This window comes from Fringilla coelebs, assembly GCF_963513975.1.
Source record: "Fringilla coelebs genome assembly, chromosome: 4".
In the NCBI taxonomy this organism is placed as follows: domain Eukaryota; kingdom Metazoa; phylum Chordata; class Aves; order Passeriformes; family Fringillidae; genus Fringilla; species Fringilla coelebs.
In genome coordinates this window covers 65,943,265-65,970,176 of record NC_140032.1, presented here as the reverse complement: position 1 = coordinate 65,970,176, position 26,912 = coordinate 65,943,265, and the positions used below count along the sequence as shown (strand labels likewise).

At 44.2% G+C, this 26,912-nt stretch overlaps 1 protein-coding gene across 5 annotated transcripts in view; it reads left to right on the top strand.

Annotated features, from left to right (window-relative positions):
- Nucleotides 1-26,912, top strand: part of JADE1 (jade family PHD finger 1) — a 44,225-nt gene that overhangs the window by 11,927 nt on the left and 5,386 nt on the right. For all 5 annotated transcript variants that reach the window (XM_084205146.1, XM_084205144.1, XM_084205143.1 and 2 more), the window contains 7 exons: nt 10,888-10,970; nt 14,342-14,499; nt 16,920-17,107; nt 20,826-21,037; nt 22,286-22,453; nt 23,584-23,700; nt 25,975-26,505. In XM_084205146.1, the coding sequence (XP_084061272.1) occupies nt 10,888-10,970; nt 14,342-14,499; nt 16,920-17,107; nt 20,826-21,037; nt 22,286-22,453; nt 23,584-23,700; nt 25,975-26,505 (1,457 nt within the window). The remainder of the gene's footprint in view (nt 1-10,887; nt 10,971-14,341; nt 14,500-16,919; nt 17,108-20,825; nt 21,038-22,285; nt 22,454-23,583; nt 23,701-25,974; nt 26,506-26,912) is intronic.

Genomic DNA, 26,912 nt, shown 5'->3' with positions numbered 1-26,912 from the left:
CTGCTTCCCTTTCAGTCAGTGGTGCCTCTTGACCCTCCAGTGGACTTGTTGCTTCATGGTTTCTGAGCTTAGGGCTCAGCCTTGCTCTCCCTCATCCTAAATGAGGATTGTGCCTCCAGCTGCTGCAGTTCTGCAGCTGATCTTGCATACCATGCTTTACTAGGCTGTGATCAGACATCTCGGGTTCATCATGAGGGTCACTGAGGAAATGTGTTTGGGCTAACCTGAATAATGGTGATTTTCTGGGCTAGGCTTGTGCAACCTGGAAAATATTTTGGTATGGATGAAAAAAAGAAATCTACATTTTATTCTCGAGCTCAGGATCCTGAATAATTGGAATGTAATAGTAATGATGCCACTAATAATGGAATTTATTCAAAAAAGAAAAAGTTGTTTTTCATTGGATCACTGAACTGAATCAGTTTCCTTAGTAGCCACAAGGAAACAAAGCTCATACTCAAGTGCTAAAAATACATTATTCTGGAGATACAGTAGTTCTTCAGAGGGAGAAAAAGGTGCTCTCATCTTGTGAGATGAAAGAAGGGAGAATGGCTTTCATTTAGGGGTGAAATACAGCAGAGAAGAAAGCTTAACAACATGGCTGCAGTCCTGGAGTATATCCATGTATTTACTGACTCATGTAAGATATTTTAGTGTGGCTGTTTATGTGTTTTTTGTAGTATTTTAGAGCCTTGCAGCTTAAAGTCACCACCTTTGCTTTCCTCATCACTTCTTTGCCCTCAGACTTGATTCTTTTCCTAAAGCTAAGCCCCCAAAAGTATTTATTTCATGTATTTCAGCCTAACTACTAGAACTTGTTAAGCTGTGTCCCCTTAGAATCAAAATCCTAAATCCTCATTTCAACATAAAGCCAAAATAGCATATTTGAAGCACTGGGCAGGAGGTGTTAGTGCCAGTTTTGCCTGGCAGTTCTGAAGTGAGTCCCTGGATATCTGAGCATGTTCTCAGGGATTTCATTTTCTGAAATTAGAGGTCACTTTTGAACATCTTACCCGTGAAATATAATTGAATGAAAAATGACTGCAGGCTTTGCTCTGGATTTTGAACTTCTGTCTAAATACAGAGGAATGGTGTTGAGAGAGGAGGCTTGGGGAAGTGCCTAAGAGTTTTTGCTCCTGAAAGCTTTTCTTCTTTGCTCACCTGGCAGAGCTTGTTTGTTCCTGTGGCCTTCTAGATAGTGTAGTAGAGCAACTATAATGGCCATTCATATTAGGCAGGCCCTTCATAAAAGCCTTGTGATGTACATGCTGCATTCTTCAAAGCCTGTAGAAAGGAAATCAGTGATGTTCACCTCAAATCCATTACACTCCTATTTTCTGGTGGCTGGCTTTGATAGTTTTTAAGCAAATTTTGTTACACTGCATTCCAGCTTGCTCCTCTGTTGCTAAATCTTCTTTTTATGGTTTGAGGTCTTACTCTAACTAAATGTTAGATACTGAAGCTGATTTAGCTTTGCTGCTCAGTGTTTGACACCTGGCTTTTTAGCCTCATTGGTCTGTAAATCTGCAAAGGTGGTTTGTGCTGAATATTCCATATGCTGTTTCCTGGTGAGATCAAGGTGTGCAGTGGAGGAGTTCCCATTTATAGCTTGAAGGCATTCCTTTTTGCATAAATTGGTTTGACATGTGGACAGCTTGTTTTTGAGAAAGGTCTGAAACTCGTGGACGTTTGTATAGGGGATATTGTGTGAAATCCAGGCATTCCTTGGTGTCCAAGAGAGTTTGTGTGCTATTTTCCATGAGGAAGGAATTCAAAGCATGATTTTATTCAGACTTTGGTTGCTCCCACAATGCTTTTTCATTTATTCTTGGAGGGGTTATCAATTTTCACACTCCTACATGCAGAGTGTCCGAGAGAAGAACTGAAGACACTTGCAGATGAAAAATACTTCCAAGATTTACAGAGTTTCACGTGAGTTCTGAGAAATGAAAGATTTAATACCTATGGATTATGGAATAGAGTTCTGTAATTTAGGCAGACCCTTATTCCATCATTGCTAAACAAATGTTATTTTAAAGTTAAACGAATTTTGCCAATATCCATTGCACTGACTGTATGACGAGGATCTTAGATTTAGAAAGGGCTTTGAATCCCAGTGGATTCCTGTAGTGTTTGAGATGGATCCCAGGGTGCCTTCACAAAGGTTACTGAGTACATAACCTTGGGGGTGCGTGTCATTTACTGTAGAATTGCAGCCCGTGCTGGCCTGAAATGTGGTGATTGCATGTGCAGAGCTTTGTGCAAAGGAAGCGAGGAAGGTTTTTTGGTTTTCATCTGAGCCTGCCAGGAGGTAAGGGATGGTGACTGAACAACAGAGTGTAATGTAGTTACAGTGCTCAGAATTTGGGCAAAGCAGCGAGAGTACTGGTCACTGTGTGCCTTTGAAAAAGGGTTGGTGAGTGATGGCAGATGGTAAGAACGAGCATCTTACCTGGAGGTTCATCTCAGAGTGGGGCAGAGTGGCTTGTGGTGAAGTTGCTGGAGCAGTCTGGAAGAGTGGTTTGAAAGGCTTATCTTGCCTGATAGGGTATCACATCTGAGGAAGTGACTTCCTATAATGATCACCATCATTTGACAGGAGGGAAAAGTGCCAGGAAAACCACAGCTCTGGACACGAGGAGAGCAGGCCACAAAGCTTTTCAAGGAATTAGTAAATAAAGTGCCCTGGGAAAATGTTTTTGTGGGTGCTGGGGTCCATCAGTGCTTGTCAATTTTTAAGCACCACCTCCTAAGGGCATAGGAACAGGCAATTCCTAAATGTTCCAAGTCAAGCAGGCAAGGCAGACGGCTGGCTGGGCTGAACAGGGATGCCCTCTTGGATGTAAGCCAAAAAAGGAAGGTGCATTCCCAGTACAACAAGGTCAGGTAACATGGGAAGAACACAGAGATGCTGCTTGCCACTGTAGAGTGAAATTCATGTGGCCAAAGCTCACGTGGAGTTGAAGGTGGCCAGAAATATGGGGGACAATAAAGAGTTTTGTTAAATAGATTAATGGCAAAAGGCAGGATTGAAATAGCATCAGCCTGTTACAGGATGAGGATGGTCACCTCACAAACAGGGACAGGGACATGGACATGGACATGGCAGAGATGTTTAATGCCCCTGTCTTCAACACTGATGATGGGCCAAGGGGGTCTCAGTGCCCTGAGCTGGAGGATCATGGTGGTGAGAATCATCAATTCCCAGTTGACTCTGAACTTGTGCAGGATCTGTTGCTGCAGCTGGATCTCTACAAATCCATAGGGCCTGGTGGGATTCACCACAGAATCCTCAAGGAGCTAGTTGAAAAATATTTCTTGATGAGTTTTGAACGGTTTTAGGAATCCTGAGACATCCTGGCTGACTGGAAGCTGGCAAATGTCGTCACAATTTTCAAGAAGTGCGAGAAGGAAGATCCCAGAAACTACAGTTCTGTCAGTGTCACTTCAGTGCCTAATCATGGAAAAGATACATTTAATCATGGTAAAGTCATGGAAAAGATTATTTGGGGAAGTATTGAAAAACAGCTGTAGGATAACACAACCAGTGCTGGTCACAGCAAGTACAGCTTTGTGAGGGAAAGTCCTGCTGTTGAATCCTTCTACAATAGGGTGGCCTACTTAGTTGATCTAGGAAAGCAGTACATGCAGTCTTTTTGGACTTGAGCAAAGCTGTGGACACTGTCTCTCAAAAGATCCTTCTGGACAAGATGTCCAACACACAGCTGGATAACCCTGTTAGATGATGGGTGAGCTGCTGGCCCATGGATCGGGCACAAAGGATTATAGGGAATGGGGTGACATCAGCTGGTGTCCAGGCTCTGCAGAGCTCCATCCTCACCCCGTGCTCTTCAACGTCTTCCTAAATGACCTGGACATGGAGCTGGTAGGAATACTAAGTAAATGTGCTGAGGACACTTCGTTGGGAGATGCTGTTCAACTCCCTTGAGGGCAAAGAGCCCCTGCAAGACCTCAGCAAATAGCAGAGGTTAACAATCACCAGCCATATGAAGGACAGTGAGGACGAGTGCAGGATTCTGCACCTGGGATGGGGCAACTCTGGATGTACAGACAGGCTGGGGAATGAGAGGCTGGAAAGCAGTGCCACAAGAAGGGCCCTGGGGGTCCTGGTTGAGGGAAAGTTGAATGTGAGTCAGTGCCCTGGCAGCCAGGAGGGCAACTGTGTCCTAGGGGCCACAGCATGGCCAGCTGGGTAAAGGAGGATATTGTCCCGCTCTGCTCTGGGCTGGGGCAGCCTCACCTCCAGTACTGGGGGCAGTTTGGGGTGCCACAGTATAAAAAAAGACATGAAGCCATGAGAACCCATCCAGAGAAGGGCCACAAGGATGGTGGAGGGTCTGGAATAGTGGCTGAGGTCACTTGGTCTGTTCAGTTTGGAGAAGAGGACACTGAGGAGAGACATTGTGGTCTTCAACATCCTTGTGAGGGAAAGCAAAGGGTCAGGTACAGATCCCTTCCCTCTCATGAGCAGAGACAGGACTCAAGGAAATGGTGTGAAGTGAACCAGGGAGGTTTAGGTTGGATATCAGGAAAAGGTTCTTTACTCAGAGGGTGTTTGGGCACTGGAACAGCTCCCCAGGGCAGTGGTCACAGCACCAACCTGACAGAGCTCAAGAAGTGTTTGAACAATGCTCTCAGGCTCATGGTGTGACTCCTGGGACTGGTCCTGTGCAGGGCCAGGAGTTGGACTCCTTGGTCCTCCTTATGGATCCCTTCCAGCTCAGCACATTCTGTGATGCCATGATTCATTTTTGGAGAGGCACATTCATTTTTCTCTGCAAGACTGCTAGATGGAGTACACCTAAGTCCACTCGACTTTCAAGGCCTTGACAACATCATGTTATCAGCCTGTGAGTGGGAGGTGCTCAAATTGATAACCTGTAATAAACTTGAGTTAAAAAAACCTGTTATGGTAAAACATGGCTACCATGGGAATTGGTGTGGGGCTTGAGTGGCACTTGGGTCTTGTGCTGAAAAACAAGACGAGGTCTGGGAATTCCTGATTGTTAAAAGAGTGAGATGTGCCTGTGTGTGGTTATGTGTGTGTTCTGTGAGATGGTAAAACTCAAATACGTGCTGCTGAGGAAAGGGATGACAGGTGGCAACTCGTGTTAAAGTGCTGTGGCAGGGAGCTGCAGGGATGGCTCATTATGTGTGTCAGAGACTGAGCACTTGTGGTGTGGTGCTGTAAAGCACTGCAGAGATCCCGTGGATCCACGCATTGTTCAGCAGCTGCAGCTGGGGAGTCGTCAACTGATAGTAAATTTCAAGGAGCATTGCTGTTGACAAGAGATAAAAGGCTATTGCTGCTTCTGTTTTGATCTTGGATGAGATTATTGTATTATAATATGCTATAAAGATAAGGAAGATAGATGGGCAAGCCCTCCAGCAACAGGAAAGTGAGAAAAGAAATTTGGCTTTGTGAAATGGTGTCTTAGGTGGTGTTTGCTTGCATGCTGCTTTCTCTGTGATAAGGCCTGAAGAATTCTGCCCAGCCAGCTCATTCCGTACCTGACATAGTGGAAACTGCCCACAGAATAGTTTGCTTCTGTTTGCCTTGTGCTGGAATTTGAGTCCAAGCAGGGAGATATTTCTAAGTGGCACGGAGATCCTGCTGTAAGGAGTTGTGGGCCAGGCACTAAATGGAAAGATTGAGCACCTCTGTTTTCTCCCCAGGCCGTAGATCTTGGTGACAGCGTTGGCAGCGGCACCTCGTTGGTCTCGGAGTGAGCTGCAGAGCAGCACAGGCATCTGGAAGAGCTGCTGCTAAGCAGAAGTGACAGGCAGACATGGATCTGTGTCAGGGCTGCTTTGCTCTGTTGTGCTGCCTGCTGTAGCAGGGTAGCAGCAGTGTATTTACCGTGGGAGAAGTGCTCGCAGTGATGCGAGGCTTTGAAGTGTTCGGAGGCTGGAGCAGCAGGTAGTTCTCCAGGGACACAGCTGGGTGCCTTGCAGGTGGCTTTACAACAGCCTTGTGCACGATACCTAATAGCTGAGACTTCTCTGCTCATGCTGAGCAGTGTATTAGTTGTGGGGTAGAATTCCCTGAGGGTTTGAATTGTTTTATTGGTTCCAAGCAATTTTCTGTTTTGATTGGATTTTTTTTTCTTGGGATGAAAACGTATTCTTGACAGATCATTTAATAAAATGATGCAGTTAAAATTGATTAAGTTTTTCCTTTTGGGAAGCCTGTGTTCTTCACAAGTGGGAAAAAAAAATGCACACTCCTTGATTGCTTTCTTTTATTATCAGGAGGCGTGTGTGTTACATACACCCTGTGGCAGTATTATAAGAACACTGTATTTACAGTGTGAAGTGTTCATAGCAGCTTTGGGGAACAGAAAAAAATTCCTGTTTGAGTCTGAGAAGTCCTTTGCAGCACCAGTGGTGCGTTAGAGCTCTGCCTCCCTTGCTGAGGGTTACACCTTTTTTGTGGTTTGGGATTCCTTTTTGCTTTTTGTCTTTAAGTAGCTAATTGCAAAAGGAAAACTCAGAGCAGGTAATAGGAGTATGATCCCTCTCCTGTTGTTCTCAGTGATGAAATCCTTTTAAAGCACATAAACACCTTGGTCATCTGAAGGAATCTGAACTGTAAAAGAATGCAATTGATCTTAGTCTCTCTCCCAGAGTGATGATGCTCGGTAGGCTGCTGTGTTCATCCTGGACTTGCCATGATCATGTAACTCTTAATAAGATCCCTTTTATCTCTGATGTCTTAACAATGATGGAAATGCATGTTTTGGATATCTGTATTTGGCTTCATGCCTTGGAGTTGTGTATTTTTCATATTTACTGTTTCTCACATGGCTTATGGTAGCATGGGCTCTCTTAACATCTCACTGTCTTTCCATCTGCTGTGAAACTCATTCTTCCCATGAGCTATATAATGGTATCTTACAGAAGTTTTATATCTTCCAAATCCCAGTGATTCAGACTTGCCTTATGATTTTTGAGAAAAAATTAATTCTATTTTACCATAAGAGATCTTGATCTTCAGTTGTTTTTCTAATCTTGGTGATCCTAATGCAGTTTGGGACTAGGGCTAGTACTCATAAAACTTGATAAACACAGTGATTTTGGATACTTAATGAAAGAGAATGATTTTGGTCAAATGTCTGGAATCTTCCTGAAATAACTGAGCTAGGTTCATATACAGGAGAGCTGTTTGTTTGAATCCTGTGTTTTGTTTTGACCAGAGTAGATTCTGCCTTCTGTATAATCCAGGGATGGTTCTGCAAGCGCTCACATGTACAGATCATTAACCACTGAAGTAGGTGCAATGGGCTGTGAATTTCTGCTTTCAGTGAGGTCCCTTTTCTGGATTAAGTATGGAAATATGAAAATAGACAAATAACATCCCTAATTTTCCTCCTGCATTTCTGTTGGTGTAGGCAGAGTGGGTGGATGGCTTATTAATGAGGGCTTTGGGAAATTCAGTGACTTGGGCTTGGCACTGGTGAAGACAGTGACATTTTCCCATTAGCTTTGATGGAAGCAGAGTTGAAACTCTGTTTGGGTTTTCAGAAATAGTTAGATTCAATACTGTTATGGGCTGGATATTTTGCTGTCATTTGCCTGGCTCTTTCAATTTCTTCCTTTCTTGTCTGAGCAGTGGTGCTGGTTTGAATCTGAATTCAAGGCTTAAAGTCTGGCTTTGTTTATTCAGTGAGTAAATGTTTTCCCTATTGACGTGAAGCCCTTGCCAAAGGTCATCTGCTAGCTGCAGTGTGTAGTAAAACCTCAGTCCCACGAGGAATTCTTCCACTGTTTTCTCCTAGTATTATGTAGTTTACACTGCTCAGAAGAATCCAACAGCCCCTTCAGTAACAGTGTTTCCACTGTGAGTTCACCAGTGATGTGTGCAAAGAAGAGGCTGTTACACAACTACCTGAGAAACTTTCTTTCCTTATTCAGTGGAAAAAAAAAAAAAAACAAACAACCTCATTTTAATAGATCCTGAGGAAGGCTGGCTGTGTTTGACTTGTTTCTTAAGCATGGAAATTTTACGTAGTGCGCTTTCATATAGCACTTAACAAATAATTTAAAGTGAAGCTCCTGTAGTTTTGATGATAAGTGTTAGTTGCCCTTTTGTGAAATGTGGAACAGTTAATTAATCCAGTGACCAAACCCTTGTGTACATGGACATAGAAGTGTGCATTTAAGACACTTGTTCTGATGTGTAAGATGACACAGTGAGGAAATGGAGATGGGTGATATGGCAGGGATTGTCTTACTCCTAACCTTTGTAGCTTCTTTGTGGCATGAGAGGGAACTGAAAAAAGCTGCCCATACTCTTTATTAATTCAATTTATGATAAGCTGACATCAGAGCTGAATTAAAGGACACTGGTCAAGACCCAGGAGTACATCACACTGCCACTACTCTAATTTTGCCAGATACTTGACTTACTTGGGAACAGCTGTGTTAAAGCCTCCAGACTCAGGAGCTCATCTCTCACCTGTGGCATTCACATTCCCTGAACATGATTGCTTTGCCCAGGGTTTTTCTCCTGGGAAGCTGAGAAGCCTCAGAGAAAAGGGAAACAATTCTTATCTCATTTGCTTCTCCTGTGTTGTGCTCACATGTGGAATGTGTATGGGGATTGTTTACCCACAGGTGATTGTTTCATTGGATTCTGCTGTGAATTGTTTTTACTCATTGGCCAATTGGGGCCAAGCTGTGTCAGGACTCTGGAGAGAGTCACGAGTTTTCATTATCATCTTTTCAGCCTCCTGTAAGTATCCTTTCTGTATTCTTTAGTATAGTTTAGTATTATTTAATATAATATAGTACAATAAAGTAATAGATTAGCCTTCTGATAAGATAGAGTCAGATGCATCATTCTCTCCCCTCTGCGGGGTAGTCTGCATTTACAATACTCACCAAACCTTGAATCTAGCACACCTTGCCAATACAACTTGTTGTTCTTCCTTCTTTCTCTTGTGAGCAGGCTCTCTCTCCCAGGTCCAACAGTGTACAAAACCACACAGATCCACAAAAGAACTGGAAATTTCCAGGTGCTGACTTGCTGGTGCAGTGGCAGCTAGCTGGTCAGATATTAATGTCTTGCCAATGGAAAATATCAGAACCCATGAGAACTGAATAGTAATCTGTGTGGGTGTGTATGTGGTCTGTGTCTTCTAGGGAGGCTGTTGATTAAAGAAATCACATCTGTCTGAGTGTTAAAATGTTAATATTTACATTGCTGCATTACAGGAAATAAAGCTGGATTTTTTTGTCATGCATTTTAGCTGTACATCTCACAGTTTTTGTGAGGGATTTTACTTATTCCCTTCTGACCTTAAGTAGAGTTTGAGGATGGTCTGATAGCATCCTCACAAGAAGTCTGTACTCCTATTTGTGTTTCTTCTTCAGTTTTCAAGGGAACAGTTAAATGGGATGGTAGTTAAATGATCTTGGAAGTCTGGCTTTTCTCACAGATTAATAAATGGCAGTCAGTTACTATTTTTTCTTTCTTTTTCTTCTTTTTTTTCCCTTCATAGAAAGAAGGTAGAGTGCCAATAACTTCACCCTCTTTTACATTAAAACACTAATATTTGCTTAAAAGAATCCTCTCTGTATTCCTACCTCAGGAGATAAGATTTTAAGCTATTTGCTGGGAATGTTGCTTCAATTTTGGCCATTATGCATATTCTGTGTAATGTCTGTTATTCATTGCTGTGTTCCAGAGGGTTTTTATTGGGGAAGGTTTCTTAATGTATCACTAACTGAAAACTGATAACTAAAATATAATGTATTCAGTCATATCTTTCCAATGAAAATGTTGAACTGCTACTTCACTTCTAAAATGATTTTTTAACATTTTTAATAGAGAACTTCTCCCATCCTGTGCTTCTGAACAGGGTTTTCTGATCCTTGAGCAGTTTCTGTGGGCTGGTGTGAGGTGGTGCTGCTCTCTTACAGACTGTAGCTTTACCCTTTTTACTCCTACCATGTTTGTGCACAGACAGTGAAGGAATCATCAGTGTGGGAAGGCTTTTGCATCAGTTTGTTTCAATTTGTCTACAATTAATGTCCAGATCTGCAAATTCTGAGTTAATGACATAGGTCTTAGCTTCCCTGTCAGATAGACCTAGTGCAAGTCCTTCATCTCTGCAAACCAGAAAGATTTATTGGCTTTTTTTTTTTCTTTCTCATTGCTGCTCTGTAGTTGGCAGTGGAAAATACCTGCTGTACCTGTAAATCTTACTGTGTTGGAATTAGTTGATTTGCACAGGTATAATATATTCTGGTGTCAAAGCACTATCTTGTCAAAGGAGTGCAGATTCTTTCTCTTTTTCCTTTCCTTCTGTTAAAATATTTCTGAAAGCTGACAGAGACTCTGTCAAACACTTTCAAGGCAAAAAGGTATAATTTGTTTGGAATGTAGTGAATAATTATGCAGACAAAAATCATGCAGCCACACTGGGAGATTTGCTTGGGAGAAGAAACAACAGCTTGTTCTGTGGGCTCTGCTGTGTGTGTGGCAGCATGCTTCATTTTGCAGAGGCTTGTGCCAGCAGAAATCAGGTAACCAGTGTAGGTATCTAGGACATTAGCTTCAAAGAGTACATCCCAGGCTGTTGGCAGAGCTCCTGGTCAGTTATTAATCTGCAGGAAGTCATTTATTGATGCTCAGGGGGAAGGATGTTCTGAAGTGGCGTTTTTGGAATGCTGGGTGGAAGGCAGGTAAGTGCAGTGCAGCCAGTACAGGCACACCTCAGCTGGGAAATGAGAAACAAAACACACCCAGGAGAATGATCACAGAAATTTAGGATTGAGTGGCTTTTATTTTCTGGTTCATTTTGAAAGAGTTTCCTGGGGGTTTGTCACAGAAGCCTGCAAGTGATCATTTCTGTATCCTAGGTCTGTCTACCTGGTCCCAGCATTCCAGATCTCAGCGTCGCAGGACTTCGTGCTCCAGAGATGAGGACCGGAAACCTTCTGAGGTATTTCTGGAATTTGGCTTGCATTTTGTCACATCTCTCAAAGTACCTGTACACACAGTATATCCATACACCTTTTCTGGTAATGGATCCATTTTTTTATGATTTGCCTTTCTTTTTTTAATTTTTTTTTCCCCCCTTACATTTTGGCTGGCACATACCTCCCCTCCCTCACCCCTTCTTCCCCTCTCCCCCCTCTCCTGAAGATTAGAGAGTTCAGCTGTTGGCACAGCTACTGCCAGCACCAGTTTCTATCTGTGAATTTTGTTGTAGTCTGACACCCATTCAGCATAGCTGCCGAGTCTTTCTTGTGCTATTTTAGGCATCGGGGTTTATTTGCAGCTTGATTTGTGAACAGTGGAAATTTACATTAGGTGCATTTATTTCATAGTTTGTATTGGGGCTCGGTGTGTGTGATCTTTGCTAAAGTGCTTGTCAAACTAGAAATCTGCTTCCTGACAGTTCTGTCTCGTCTAGTGCTTTGAAGAAATGCTATCAGGGGAGATAAAAATCTTTGAACTTTCCAGGTTGGATCAGCTGTTAGCAACACACAAAATATGATCCATTTCTTTGGAAATGTTCTTGCCGAATCTTCCTGTCTTCAGGCAAAATACTACACTGCAGACTTTGTAGAAGCTGCAAAGAAAGGAGTAGCTCTGGGAGATGGAATTTCTCATTTATTGCACTTGCCCAGGACATGTATTTCTTACACATTAGTGGGTGGTGTTGAGGAAAAACTGCTTTATTAATCTCCCTAATGACAGTGTACCTAAGTCTCAGGGAAGAGTTTTCACAAGGAGAATGCCGTTCAGTGTGAACTATGCCTAGTACTGGAGTTCCAAAACTCCTTTGATTGTGGGCTATTAAAGACCTTTTTTTTTGCCAGTGTGGAGATCCCTGGTGAATTTATTCTTTTTAACAATAGGTTTGTTTTCCTTAGTTACCTTTCATGCATCTCTTAGAAGTAGCCCTTTATACCTGCTTTTGGGAACCAACTTGTGAAAGGCTATCAAGAAATCATCTGACATAATTAAGAGTCTTGCTGTTGGTTTTTTTTTGTGTGCTTCTGTTTTCTTCTCTCCTTTACCTTTTGCAGTCAGAATCTTTGCAGTTTTGTGCTGTTCTCTCCTGTTTTCTCAGTCTGGATGAGCTTCTCTTGTGCTTCCCTTTAGCTCTGCTCCCCAGCCTTTCCCCCCCGCGCTGTCGCTGCTCGCTGCTGGCAGGAAAGTGACACTCGGGGACTCCCCGGGTGAAATCCTGGGCTCATTGAACTTGGTGGCAAAATTCCCACTGACTTCAGCGTGGCCAGGCTTTCACCCTTTAGCTTTGAAGTGTTCAGTGCTTCTGAGAGCCAGCACTTCTGTAAGCTCTGCTTTCCTCCAGGCACTCTGATTGCATCAGCAGCTAGAGCAGAAAGAATGGTGTCATGGGGCCACTGGCCTGGGAAAGGAGTTTCTGGGCTGTCAGGTGCTGCATTAGCCTTGCTTCTGTGGGAGTTTTGTGACAAATTTATCCAACAGCCTGAGTTATTTTGGCTCAGAGATTGAGCAAGGTTTGCGTCCCATTTTATATTTTTAGTCTTCTCTTAATTTGACGTTTGATTGCTTTAAGTCAAATCACTTAAAAGTGCAGAATCCCCTGGCCAGCTGTGCTTGTTTGTTTTGTGAGCCCATTTATTTTGTGGCTTACTTTTCATTTCTTGATTGAAGCCTCACAAGACTTGTAATTTAATTGTTTTAAACATTTCATTATATTTCATTACCAGTGTTCACCCTGTTCTTCATATGGCAATCTCTTTCTTTACTTTTTAATGCTGGCAGTTTTTTTGAACATGTCAAGACAAGTGTTAAGAAAAATGCCATGATTTTATGCTATTTTAATGACAAAACCAGTGTAGAAACAGAAACATATGTAGACAGAAGTGGGACAGTGTGTGTGTGTTGGGAGGGAGGAGAGGTTTCGAGATGCAGTGTGGCAAGGCAAATCACACTTGAAAACATTCTCAGAAGTGTAATTAGCCATCAGCTACACTAAAATACTTCCCCAAAATCCAGGGTTTTCAGGTGTGTGGGTGGTGGGTGATGGAAGTGGCTGCCTGGGTAGCTTCTGTGCACATCTGCTTCTGCCTCAGCCACATGCAGCAGCAGGCTGGGGCTGAGGTGACAGCATGGCCATTGCTTTGGGGCTGGGAGGATGGGTCACTTTGTCCCCTTAGCAGCCTCATAAGGGAGTCTAAGAGCACTGCCCTGAAAATCCAGAGTTATTTCTGCTGTAGCTGCAGTGTGGGGCTCTGTGGATGTTGGTTTTGACCACCATTGACTGAGAAGTCTGCAGAGACCTCTACCTGTCATTTTCTTGTCCTGGTGGTGCTAATCTTCTGTCACCTGGTTGCTTTTTAACCCTTTCCTTTGAATGAGGCATGGAGTAGTTAGAAATCAGTGTTGTAGAGGTGAGGAGGGCCTTGCCTTTTGCAGGGAGCAGGGGGTGGGAAGGGCTGGAACTCGTGTCAGCAAGTGCAGGCTTGTAGCTGGGATGCCTGTGATCGCAGCACTCGGCTTTCTTCAATGCCAGCAGTCTGAGGCTGCCCCAGCAGTGCCACAGCAGGCCTGCCACAGGAGTGAATCCCTTTTTTATTTCATTCTGTGGCTGTTTGAAGACAGCATGGCTGCTTGTTTGTGGCTGCTGGCCCACAGGTTGCCAAACATCCTGCTGGCTTTAGAGCTGGATGCCTTTGCAAAGGCAAAGGAAAATTACAGCTGTGACATGGAGGTGTCTGTAGCTGATGAATAAATAGCTGTGCTGAATGGGGAGCTGCCAGCAGAATTCCAGTTTGGGTCTTATTTTTTATCTTTTGGGTTATTTTTATAAGTACTTGCACAAAGAGTCATCTTCTTAGAATTTCCTCTTGAGGCTGGTCATGGTGGAGTCACGCCTTGATTTCTACCACAGGGAATTTCTAGAATGTCTTGGTATGAGTCAGAGCTCCAATACTTTAAAAAAAAAAAAAAATCCAAAAAAGCCTGGGAGCAAAAATGAATCTTGTGCTGCTGTTTTACAGCTTGGAGCTCCTGCAGCTTTTATTGCAGCCAATATGGAGGTGAAAGTGGGCAGCACTTTTAGAGCGAGTCTCCAGGGCAGGAGGAGCTCCAGGACCTGTAGTGCAGTTAGGGGAAATCATCCTGTCGGTGTTTGTGTCCTCAGCCACCCCTTTCCCTGCCATGAAGCCAGTCCCTGTTCTGCAGTGGGCTGGGCTAGAGCACTGGTGGTACAGTGCCCTTGCTGCCCTGTGTGCTCTGTGGTTACCCTGAAGCTGTGAATGGTCAATATCAAATGTCAGTGTCTCTGTTTTTCTCTCTTGGTCACTCTCTTTGCAGGTGTTCAGAACGGACCTGATCACTGCCATGAAGTTACATGACTCCTTCCAGCTGAACCCTGATGAATACTATGTGCTGGCAGATCCCTGGAGGCAGGAGTGGGAAAAGGGAGTTCAGGTGCCAGTTAGCCCAGGGACCATCCCAGAACCAGTAGCCAGGTATCAATTGGAGGAATGGGAACAAATACACACACGTTTGTGCTACATTGCCTTGGCTTCCTGAGCTTTGTTGCACAGGAAGGTCTTGGCTCTCAGACATGAAGAGCAACCTGGAATCACCTTTTGGAATGGTCAGAGAGGTCAAGAGTCAAGCCTGTTCTGCCCATGTGAAACACAAATGTCAGAGAACTGTTTTTGGCAATGGGGTGTGATGACAGAACCTTAAAAATAGCTTCTATTTTTAAGCCAGACTTGAGCTCATTTATCATTGCTGGAAGAGCCCTTGTCTGGTGTTCCTTCTGCTTAATTCTGAGCCATAGGTTCTTTTCAAGGAACAGTTGGACAAACCAGGCTTGAGGGCTAGAGAAAAAAAAACATTTATTTTGTTTTCATAGGGGTTTTTTTGTGATTTCTTTTATTAACTTAAGAAATTGATTGTACAACATTTCAACTGTTTTAAAAACCATCCAGATGTTCATGTAACTAAATAATGTGAGATTTTCTAGCTCTTATCCAAAAGCCCCTTATTTTCCTTTCCATGTTTGTTATACATAGATACTATTTCCTGTTTCAAATTAAGCACTGCAGTCCTAAGGGCAGGAGTGTGCTGCAGCCCATTTTATGCTCTTATTAGAAAATAAGAGCAAGGGGTTTTGCCATTTAATCATTCTAGATCTCTTTGAGTCAGTCCAGGCTGGCCCATAAGGCATTACCAAATGACCCACCAGAGCTGGTGGGACCACAGCAGCTCAATCCTTGATGTGCAGCAAAAAATTTGTGATGATGGAACACTGATTGCTTCTTGTAAGGTCTGTATCTGCCAGCTTTAGCCTTGGATTAAGGGGGCCTCAGGAAAGTTTGTTAGTGTTGTTTTTGTTCTGTGCAGCCACCTGCAGAGTGCCCCACTAGGAGGGGCAAAGCTGCACATCAGGGAAATCCTGTCCATCCTTCTTCTAAAGGATTGGACCTGGAGCTCCAAGGACAAGGTGGCATTTTGCTCTCTGCTCTGCAGTGTAGGAGATGGGAACACACCCTTGCCCTGTTCCACACTGAGCTCTCCCAGTCCCTGCAGAGGCACGCACACACACAGTACATGTGCGCTCTCACTGTCAGCATGTGCTCAGAATGACAATTTCAGAATGGTTTGCAGTGTGTAGTGAGGGTTGCCTTTTTTTCCTTCTTTCCAGCCCAGAAATAAAGCCAGGAAAGGGAGTTGTTTTGAGGTCAGAGTCACTGTGCTTGTTTCTTCTGTGCCACTACTGTGGCAGGGTGCTGCCCAGAGGTTATGGTTTCCAAAGAGAGGAATTTCTTTATCATAAATTCCTTCTGCTCTGGAAGGAATTTATGATAAAGAAGATTTGGAGAGAAGTGCCCAGTTTAAAGTACATTGACTGTGAAGACACAGTAGTCTGTAACATTTGAACACTGTGCAATATGACCAGAAACAGTCTGGGCAGTGCAGCTAGGCTGGCAAGGTCGTTCACTTTTGTATTTTTCACAGCACCTCAGAAGCTCCAAATTCAGCATATGGCTCTTGCTCACCATTTCTCCTTGTCTGAAATAAGCTAGAAGAGGGGAAACCTGAGGGATGTGCAAGACTGAAATACATAGAGGATTTACAGAGATCTGTTTGTGCAAATACAGCAGCATCAGATCAGGGTTTCTGCTAGGAGTTAACACATTGGGGGCAGAGTAGAATGGGGTGTCGATGCTGTCCTGCTCCTTGTGGGGCTTAGGCTGCTCCCAGCAGAGAGTTGTGGCAACAGAGGGTGGTGCAATCTCCTCCCTTATGGCACCAGCACCCCAAAAAATCACCTCCAGTGGTAGTGCAGGAGCCAGGCATTTGGCAGCGTGGCCAGTTGCTCCTGGAGGGACCGGGGCTGTGTTGTGAGGTGGGTTTCATCTAAGCTCAATTTCAGTGGGTGCTGTTGACTAAGAGAAAGGGCAATGTCCTCTACTGAGATAGCCAGAAATGTTTTTTTCATTTTTTCCTTGAATGTTCTTGTAGTCACTGTTTTAGTTAAACAGATTGATTTAAAAAAAAAGTCTTAAACCAGAGCTTAACGTGTGTATATATGGCAGCCACTATGTAAATACAGCATCCCTGCTTTGGCTTGAAACAAGTGTGAATTTAGGCAAGAGCAAGCACAGCTCTGTCCTCTAATATTTAATTTGAGTTAGAATTCTGGCAATGAATTGGATTTCTAGACAACTCCAGTTAAACTCTTAACTCCAGTTAAGTTCTTACAATACCCCCAATCAGTTCTGGAAGTGCATGGAACTGTTTTCCCCACCTCAGTGGTGCCAGGTGATTGCTGGTACAGTTAGGTGGCTGTTAGTCACTTAGAGCCAAGCATGTGGAATCCTCTAGAGCTGAGCCTCTCAGCACTCCTCATGCCTGCCTGCCCTGTCTGTTTCAGAGTGGTGTCTGAGACAAAAGCCGTCACCTTCACGCGGCCCAGGAAATTCATCGTGTCCTCGGGCGCGGAGCCGCCGGAGCTGGGCTACGTGGACATCCGGACCCTGGCGGACGGCGTGTGCCGCTACGACCTCAACGACGTGGACGTGGCATGGCTGCAGCTGGCCAATGAGGAGTTCAAAGAAATGGGTGAGCAGTGAGGGATTTGTCACCTTTTTGTTTCTTTTTAAAGCTGGCAGTCTTAAGAATAATTTCAGGGAGGGCAGCTGTGGGGGTGGCAGTTGTCAGTTTATTTGGGTTTGGATTGAAGGCACGTGAGACAGTAATTTGTGTTTGGTCTCAGGTGTTTATTATTTCTTATCAGTAAAACAGTCTCACTGCTGTGAGTTCAACAGCTTTTCATTAGAAGGCACAAAATGGCCAACAATCTCTTGGTACAAGGTCTTATAAGACTGAACTATCCAATTAAGAACTGACTCCTGGATTATTTTCCTTTTTAACCTGATAACTGATCTTTGGAAGCACACAACGAGGACTTTTCTGCCCAATTATAAAATGCTACCTAAACCCATGAAGAAGGAGGAAGAAGCAGAATGAAGAAGAAACCCAGGACAACACCCTGTGCCCTCCATCTTGCTTCCATCCACAACACACTAAAAATCCCAAAACCTAAATTTTTCACCAAGTGATACACCCACCCTGCTCTCTATAATCTATTTCACACTTTTGTGGATTTTAGTTTCCTAGACTTCAAGATAGACTTTCTCCATGAATGAGGGTCAAAGTCAGTGCTCCCCTGGGGATCAGGGCATTCCAGAGCAGACAGAGAAATATTCCCAGTGCCCTGGGTTTCCTCAGGCAGCAGTGGGAAGAAGTAGTAGAGGTATGAGGAGGTGGCAATCATGTGAGCAGAGCTGATGTGATTAAGCCCTAAGATAGATGTTGATAAGATAACTCCTGTGTTTTATCTGCTTAGACCTGCTCAGAATCTGGCCACACATTTTGTTTTTTTCTCTGCTGCTTTCCATCTCACAAAGTTCCCAGTTTGCCATCTTGGTTCTCTAAAGGAACATCTGAGAGACCACTCAGGTGGTTTTTCGAGGTAGTCCTATTTATTTATTTTTCTCTTCAGCACAAATCATTTCAGCTTGTAGTGTTCAGTGCAGAGAAGGCAAGACAACTTGTTTGGCAGGTTTAGAGAATCTGTGCCAGCTGAGTGGCACAAGGAATGGGACAGGAAGGAATTCCTGCACTGATTTATTGGAGGGAGCTCCCAAGCCTCACTGTGACTGTGGGCTGTAGTTCCAAAGCAGGAGGAAGAGCTGTCACAAGGGGAGCTTTTCTGCAGAATGGGTTGTGTGAGGGAAAGGACAGGGGGAGAGGAGCAAACTGGATGCTTTCTTGGTAAGGTGAGTGCTTCAAGGGAGGGTTTCAGCAGAACTGACTAGGGTGTAAGTCAGCACAGAACTTCTGCCACATTGTTTGGCTGAGGGAAAATGCTGTGGCAGATGGAAGAGGTTTGGACATGTTGGTGAACACCTTTGGTTTTTGTTTTCACCCTGTGGCAGTTCCCTCCTTTGGGCTGCAGTTTAGTCAAACATGTTTTACCTGGCTGTGGCCCATTGGTGGCATGGCTGAAGAACTGGTAAACCACAAAATGACCATTTATAATATTGTTTCTCCTTTCTAAGCCAACACATGAAAGAAACAGGTGATGTCCAGGCCTTTTTTCCAGATCTCACATCAGCCCTGCTCAGATTTAGTCTTGGGCTTAGAGGACTTCAGTTTATGGTTCCAGAGTTTAGGTTACCTTTCCAGTTATCTTCAGGAGAACAGCAGCAGCAAGTTCCCTTGGCATTCCTTGGGGGAAAAATATACTTTTGTTTGATATTCTTCTCTCCAGTCTGTCTGCTTTTTTGCCAAAACCAGACAAGGGCTCCTATAGTGGGGTGTCAGCAGCACAAGAGGGGCAGATTTGTACCTCTGCAGGGAGCCCCATTCTGCTACACCAGCATAACCTTTAAAAGTGCATGCTGCACATGGCACAGTGAACAGCTAGAATTTGTTGGATTTTATGTTTTTTATGTTTTGGTGTAGTTTCATGGAGTTTGTTTGCTCTAGATTGTTACCCACTCAGTTTTGCTGTATGCAGAGGGAAGGAAATGCTCCTGTCAGTGCCAGGCAGTGTTGGGGGTCTTGAAATGTGTGTCTGGGTGCTTGGTCAGACACTGCACACTGCAGATACTACAACTGGGCATTTGAAAAGTGAGCTATTTCCTGATCTGCACCTGGAGCACTTCCTTATGGTGTCCCTGGAACCATGAATTCCCTGTGTTTTCTTTGATCCCTGTAGGAGTGCTTCAGGTACATGAGAACATGCAGTGGTTCTGTAAAAGGATGACTGTGAGCATCTGAACAGGAGCTGCAGCCCCTGCTCCCCTTTCTGTGACCCTTGCAAATGCACAGGCTCTCAGTCACATCTCCAAGGGTCACTTACAAAGTGAGAGCAGATAGGATTCAGTTGGAAGCTGGTGTGAAACCTGCCATCATCTGCTTTGCTGGTGCAGCAGTTCTGGGTTGCAGGGCAAAATCCTTTCATCAGCAGGATTTTGGATGTTCCCTCTTGCTACTTTTCAGCTTCTCAGTTTGAGTAGCACGAGATGCATTGATCCCTGCTGCAAGGATTTACCTGTCAGCAAGGGAAACTGGAAGTACTTTTGTGGAGTGTTTGTTTTCTGATCTGGAGAAGCTAGAGAGGTTTTTTATTCTTTGTTTTGTGGAGCTTTTGGCTCGGTTTTTCACAGGGAAAGCTGAAAGGAGAGTTTTCTTGTTAAAACACCCATCCTGAGATTGCCATCTCCTCTCTGTCCTGGTTTCAGCTAGGATAGAGCTAATATCTTCTCAGTAGCTGTTACAAGTGTTGTGGTTTGGATTTGTAATGAGAATGGTGTTGGTAACACACTGATATTTTGGGATCTGTGGTTATCCTAAATCAGGGGCTTTTTTTTTTTCCCTTGTTCTTTTCTTTTTTCTTTCATGCTCTGTCAGGGAGGAGGTGAGCAAAAGAAACTGGGAGGGAGCATAGCCAGGACAGGTGACCCAAACTGACCTGGCTATTCTACATGACAGAAGGTCATGCCCAGGATATAAACTGGGGGAATTACCTGAAAAGGGAGGCCTTTCGATTTCAAATCAAATCTGAATTATAAAATACCACAACATAATGGGTCTGTAGCTGTGTGTCATGAATAATTTTCTGATGGATGCTGTTGGAAAAGAGCAAGTTTCAGGTTAGATATTGCATTTAGTTATTGTCCATGATTTGATGTTGCATTTATTACAGTTTTTCACTTTTTAAAACAAATTAATTCATTGTTGTAGGGTCTGAGAAAGACCTCAGTTGGGATTGCATCCTGCTGGGTTGGAATTTGTGATAAACCAACAACTGTTGTTAGAAACTGCGTATTTCCTCCAAGTATCATAGCAGATTTTGTCACTGATTTTCTCCCCCTGCTCCATCACTTTTGGTTCAAAATACTTCCAAATGTTTCATTAAAGAGCCAACATCTGAGTGGCAAAATAGGAGCAAAAGCCCTTGATAGTGCTGTCCCAGAAGGAAAAATGAGAACAAGACCAAGAAGCCAGATTCAGTCTTGGAAAGTTTTTCTCAGAATTTGAGAGATTTGCACACTCCACTTTTGTTAGTTTAATACAGTTATAAGACAACTTTGCCATTTTTTTACAGTTTCCCTGGTTTATGCTGGAACTGGCATGGTTGTCTAGGAATGAAATGTGTCTCTGTGAGGATTGGCTGTGTCTACTCAGCTGTTCAGAAAGAAGGTGGAGCTGCTTGTGGTGATGGTTATCACTCTTTTCTTCAAGTATGTGAACAACTGCTGTTTTGCAGGGATGCTGGAGCTGGATGAGTACACCATGGAAAGGGTGATGGAGGAGTTTGAGCAGCGCTGCTACGATAACATGAACCACGCCATCGAGACGGAGGAAGGGCTGGGCATTGAATACGACGAGGACGTTGTCTGTGACGTCTGCCAGTCTCCAGATGGAGAGGATGGCAATGAAATGGTGTTCTGTGACAAATGCAATATTTGTGTGCACCAGGTATGGCAGCAGCACGGTGTCAGATGTGACAAACTTTTCTAAAAGGGCAATGGGTAGGGACACAGGTGGGGTTTACTCCGGAGAGCTGTGCTAAGGAAGCGCTACTGTGTGTCACCTTTCTGTGGTAGTTCTGAAGTTTTCTTAATGTAAAAGAAGAGATACAGTTTTAGCCTGTTTTCATGGATGCTTCTTACTCTAGCAGGTGTCTTCCCATCAGCCTGTCCTTCCTTCCCAGCTTTAACAAGTTTCTGTTGTCATTCAGTGTTTGGAAACATTTCTGGTTGAGCCAGCAATGTGCCTTGGTGGCCAAGAAGGCCAATGGCATCCTGGCCTGTGTCAGGAACAGTGTGGCCAGCGGGAGTAGGGAGGTCACTCTTCCCCCGTACTCTGCGCTGGTGAGGGCACACCTGGAGTGCTGTGTCCAGTTATGGCCCCTCAGTTTGGGAAGGACATTGAGACGGTTGAGAGCGTCCAGAGGAGGCAACAAGGCTGGTGAGGGGCTGGTAACACAAACCTGTGAGGAACGCTTGAAGGAGCTGGGGCTGTTTAGCCTGGAGAAGAGGAGGCTCAGAAGTGACCTTTTTGCTCTCTACACCTTCCTGAAGGGAGGCTGTAGACAGGTGGGGTCGGTCTCTTCCACCAGGCAGCAACTGACAAAACCAGAGGACACGGTCTCAAGCTATGCCAGGGAAGGTGTAGGTTGGATATTAGGAAAAAATTTTTCACCAAAAGAATAATAAAGTACTGGAATGCTCTTCTCAGGGAGGTGGTAGAATCACCATCTCTGGATGTGCTTAAAAACAGACTGGACATGGTACTGGATACTATAGTCCAGTTGAGGTGTTAGGGCATAGGTTGGACTCGGTGATCTTAGAGGTCTCCTCCAACCTCACCATCCTGTGATTCTGTGATAAAGGACTAGGCCTGTGACAGCTCTAAGTACAAGTGACAGATACACAGATACATCCACAAGATACACTGAGCAAAGTTGGTATTTTCAGATCTGTAGGGTTTCTCTGACCACATCAAATCTGCAACTTAAGTGCATTAAAGCCGATGGTAATTGGGATAGAGTGCTCCGTAAGGATGCAATCTTCTGAAAAACCTGCCCTTAATTATTTGCCATCCATCCTGCACTTTTCCCTCTGAGTAAAAATAACTGTGAGAGTTGTGTGAGGCTGTGTGTAATCAAAGAAACACCGTGGTGTTTGCTGTGCTCTCTTTGCCCCGCTGCCCGTGGGGATGCAGGCGTGCTACGGGATCCTGAAGGTGCCCGAGGGCAGCTGGCTGTGCCGGACCTGCGCGCTGGGCGTCCGGCCCAAGTGCCTGCTGTGTCCCAAGAAGGGCGGCGCCATGAAGCCCACCCGCAGCGGCACCAAGTGGGTGCACGTCAGCTGTGCTCTCTGGATCCCAGAGGTGGGTGCTGCCTGCTGCTTGGAGCCCTGGCTGCTGAGAATTGCAGACTTTCTGTGCTGACCCCCCCCAAGGGAACACTGCATTTGAGCTGAGGCCGTGGAGAAGGCTTGCAAAATTGAATTGTAAAAATTGTAGAACTGGGATTATGGGTGTGTAGTTTGTATAGAAGTGTGTTATATCACAGGGTGGAAAACTTAGAGTTTAAGGTGTTAGATTATAGTAATATATATAAAGCAAGATGGAAGTTTTAGGGTGGAGGCTGGTCCTTCTTCTTCACCTTCTTCTTTGTGGGTTTGGGTGGTTTTGTGCAATTGGACAGAAAAGTCCACATTGCAGGACAGGAGTGATTAGTTATTGGGTTAAAAGTTAAAATAATTTAGGTGTCATTTCTTAATTTATCCTTAAAGGCCTTGTAGAGAGAGAGATACAGCTCCATTTTTTAGTTTGTTCGAGTGAAGTGCTGTAGAACTCACTGTTTGTGAGACTGTAATATAGATAAAAACTAATAAACACCTGAGCCTGAACAAGAAATACCATCTTGCACATTTAATCATGACCCTGGCAAAAATAGAAGGAAAGACTCCACAGGTGCTGGTCCTGGGATTCTGGGAGAGAAAAAAACCTCCTTAAAGCATTGTTCAACTTCAAAATGAAGTATAAAAGCTCCTTGGTTAGGTAAAAAGTCTGGCAGGGGATGATGCTTTACCTGTAAGGAAACTAATTAAATCCCCTTTGTCAATCAGAATTAGGCCTTGGAAAATGAGGCCTTTGCTGCTGGCAAAGCTCATTTAACAAGGACACCAGATACCATTTCACTTTGTAAACAGAACATTAAAGGTGAATCAGGAAGTTTAAATCTGACAGAATTCCTGTGGGTTCTCATAGTCATAGTGTTCATCCTGTATGATAATCTTAAATTGGTGGGCTTCACCTTGAAACTGGTTGGTTTGTTCACAAAGTCCAAAACTGGTTTTTTTTTGAAAAAGAATTTTAGATCCTGATAAACTGAGGAATTTGGGACACACTAAGTTGTGTATACACACAAGGAATTTGACTTCTCTAATAAAATTATTTCTCTTTTCAGTTAACAGTGTCATAGTCACTCCAGTTTTTTGACATTTTTCTCTTAGGTGAGCATCGGAAGCCCCGAAAAAATGGAGCCTATCACAAAAGTTTCCCACATTCCCAGCAGTAGGTGGGCACTGGTGTGCAGCCTTTGTAATGAGAAAGTTGGAGCTTCTATACAGGTAATTTAACCACACAAATAACCACATGTGTTTTCTTTTATCAGTTTTTAGTGGGTAGGAAAATGTGTTGCTGGTTGTTAGTATGGACTTAACTGACCTGATCTTCACCAGAGCATTTTACACTGGGCAGTGTTGTTTCATGTGCATATTTATTTTTGGGTTGTTAGCTGTAAGGCACCTGGAGACCCTTTACAGTGGAGAACCACTCAGAAATGTTAAATAATCCTTTAAAGAAAAATTTAAAAATCTATAAAAGACTAAGAAAACGTATTACCAAACCTCAGATTTTTGAAATAGGAGACACTGGGACAGCAGAGAAGATGTTGATGTCTTTTACTGGAGAATAAATGATGAGGGAGTGTAAGACAGGTGACCCATTTGAGGCAGTGTTGTGCCTGTGTAGAAAAAGACAGTAAGATGTAACTTAGCATTGTGGTGATGCTCCTCATCCTCAAAGCCCTTCCAGCAGCAAAACAACCCTCAGGAAGCTCCCTGAGACAGAGAGGGATGATACTGCAGTCTCATAAGGAGGCTGAGGTAGAGCTCTTTCTTCTGGGGCTAGCCTGGTGTTACAGGATCCATGGTGGTCAGACCAGCATTAGGACACAAAAAGAAATGAAAATTACAAAAATTACTTTGAAAAATTACTTTGAAATTACTTTTCTCATCTGCCCCATGTTATTTGATTGAGGCTGCCAGGAAGAGCTGTAAATCAGCAACACAGCAGTAGTTCCAGTGAAACCTATCACAGTCCACTTCCATGTGAGGAATGTATGAAATAGTAAGTGTTAACTAGAGAAAATAAATCTGTCCACAGCATATAAATTTGCAACCATAATCCCTCCTTGCAGAGCCATCCCCTTCCTCTTGGCTGCTGTTAGGTAGCTGAAGCTGTTTTTGTCTGTTCTCCAGGCCACCTTCTGATATGTGCACAACAATTAGGAAAAGTGGCAGCTGGAAGTGTGTGTCAGGCTAGTCAGGGAGCTGCTGTAATAAGCTGAGAAAAGCAAGACTGCTTATTCCCCCAGGTTCAGCAGATTTCCTCCTGGTGAGACAGGCTTTCCTCTCTTCTCCCAAAAAAACATGAGCTGTAATAAGAGCTAATTATGGCTAAAGCACTTCTCTGTACCCTACCCAGTGTTCCAGTTGGGATGCTCCTGACCCGTTTGGTAGTAGGAGAGGAAAGGGCAAAAGATACTTTGGTATTTTTAAATTCCTTTTATATGTTGCTTTTATTAAAGACTGCTCATTTGAAACCTGTGCAGTTTAAACCCTGCCATACCTTTATAAGCCATCTGGCTGCTGGGTCAGCCTGAGCAGGAAAACCCAGAGGGGAGAGAGATTTGGCTTCTTTACAAAGCGCTGTATAAACATCCCAGTGCACTGTGTTGCTCTTTCAGGGTCGGTGGCTTAGGTTAAACATAGATTTGTTTCCTAGTTAGGAGCACTAATGCTCATTTCCACTTCAAATCCTGTTCACCAGAGGTGTGAGTGGGTCCAAACACATATGTATGTGTGTTTCTGTATATATACATATTTATATGTATTTAAACCTTTCAACTGGTGGCTGGTGGTATGTATAGTAGCATTTTGCAAAAGGAAATTAGATATAATAGAAATGAAGTGCTAAATCAGCTGAATTAGTGCCCATCACTCTACAATGGCTGAGTTCACTGAGTAGGAATTAAAATGACAACTTTTTTTCAATTTCCTGTTCTCCTCCTCTCCAAGGTGAAGGCTGTGAAATGAAGTAATGGTTGATGGTGATTTAATATTTGACATTATAAAGTTGGGATAAAGGGGAAAAAAATTCCCTTTGGTAGAGGCCTTTTGGATAGCATGGTTCCAGGTGCTGGGAAAGACTTTTAATTAAAAGTCTCTGACTGGCCTGGAGCCACCACAATGTTTTTACTTCCCCCTGGTGCTGGCACATTCCAAAGGGGAACGCTTAACTTCAGTAACAGTGCTGTGCACAAGTGGCTCTGGTGTCAGTGGGAATGTTCCTCTTGTGGCTTTTTGTGCATGGAATCGCATGGTGGGTCTGGAGGGGGGGTTAAACACTCCTGTCCCTCTGGGCCGCTTGATCCTTGGCTGGCCTGAAAGCACTAAGTCATTACCCTAATTAAAGGGAGCAAGGAAGTGCCTGCAGCTTGCAAGCAGAGCGCGGTGACAGAGTTCTTCTTCCAAAGCAGCCCCGACTTCTCCAGCAGTTCTAGGCAGTGTGGCTTCTTAACTTTTATATTTATTTGGTAAATTGTAAATCATGTTTTCTAGTGTTCAGTGAAGAACTGCAGGACAGCCTTTCACGTCACCTGCGCCTTTGACCGCGGCTTGGAGATGAAGACCATCTTGGCAGAGAACGACGAGGTGAAGTTCAAGTCCTACTGTCCCAAGCACAGCTCCACCAAGAAAGCGGACGCTGAGACTTTGAGTGAAAGCCCAGCTCAGGAGAACAGGAATGGGATTCAGGACACCTCCCTTCCTGCCCACATGGACCCTTTCCACAGCATGGATCAAAACCAGGAGGAGGCCCACAGGGTCAGCCTCCGCAAGCAGAAGCTCCAGCAGCTGGAGGACGAGTTCTACACCTTTGTTGAGTCTTTGGAAGTGGCCAAAGTGCTGCGGCTGCCTGAGGAGCCCGTGGAATTCCTTTACCAGTACTGGAAACTGAAGAGGAAATCCAATTTCAATAAGCCTTTGATTACCCCAAAGAAGGATGAGGAGGACAATCTGGCTAAACGGGAGCAGGATGTTCTGTTCAGGAGGCTGCAGCTCTTCACACACCTCCGGCAGGACCTGGAGAGGGTAAGCTGTGGCGCTGCCTGTGGTGGCCAGAGTTAGCTGAGCTCCCAAACTGTGCTCACCCTGAGTGCAGCTCAGCTCAGAGCTGTGCTGTCAGGCAAGGCCATTAGCACTAAATTTCTCCAGAGCACAGCAATTGCCCTTTGCACACAGAGGTCAGTCACGGGGCCAGCGGGTCTTGGCATGTAGCATTCAATCACCTGCAACTGGACTGTCGTGTTTTGGCCCGTGCCTTTTTACTGATTAACTCTGATGGCTGTGGACTGTGCTGCAGCCCCCAGCTGAAGCCCTTTCAGCCTTTCAGGGCTTTGCATGCTCCTTTCACCCAGTGAAAAGGATGATGAAACTTACCTTGATGTGCAGCAGATCTGTTTTTCATTGGCATACCAGAGTAGGATGATCAGTGCAGG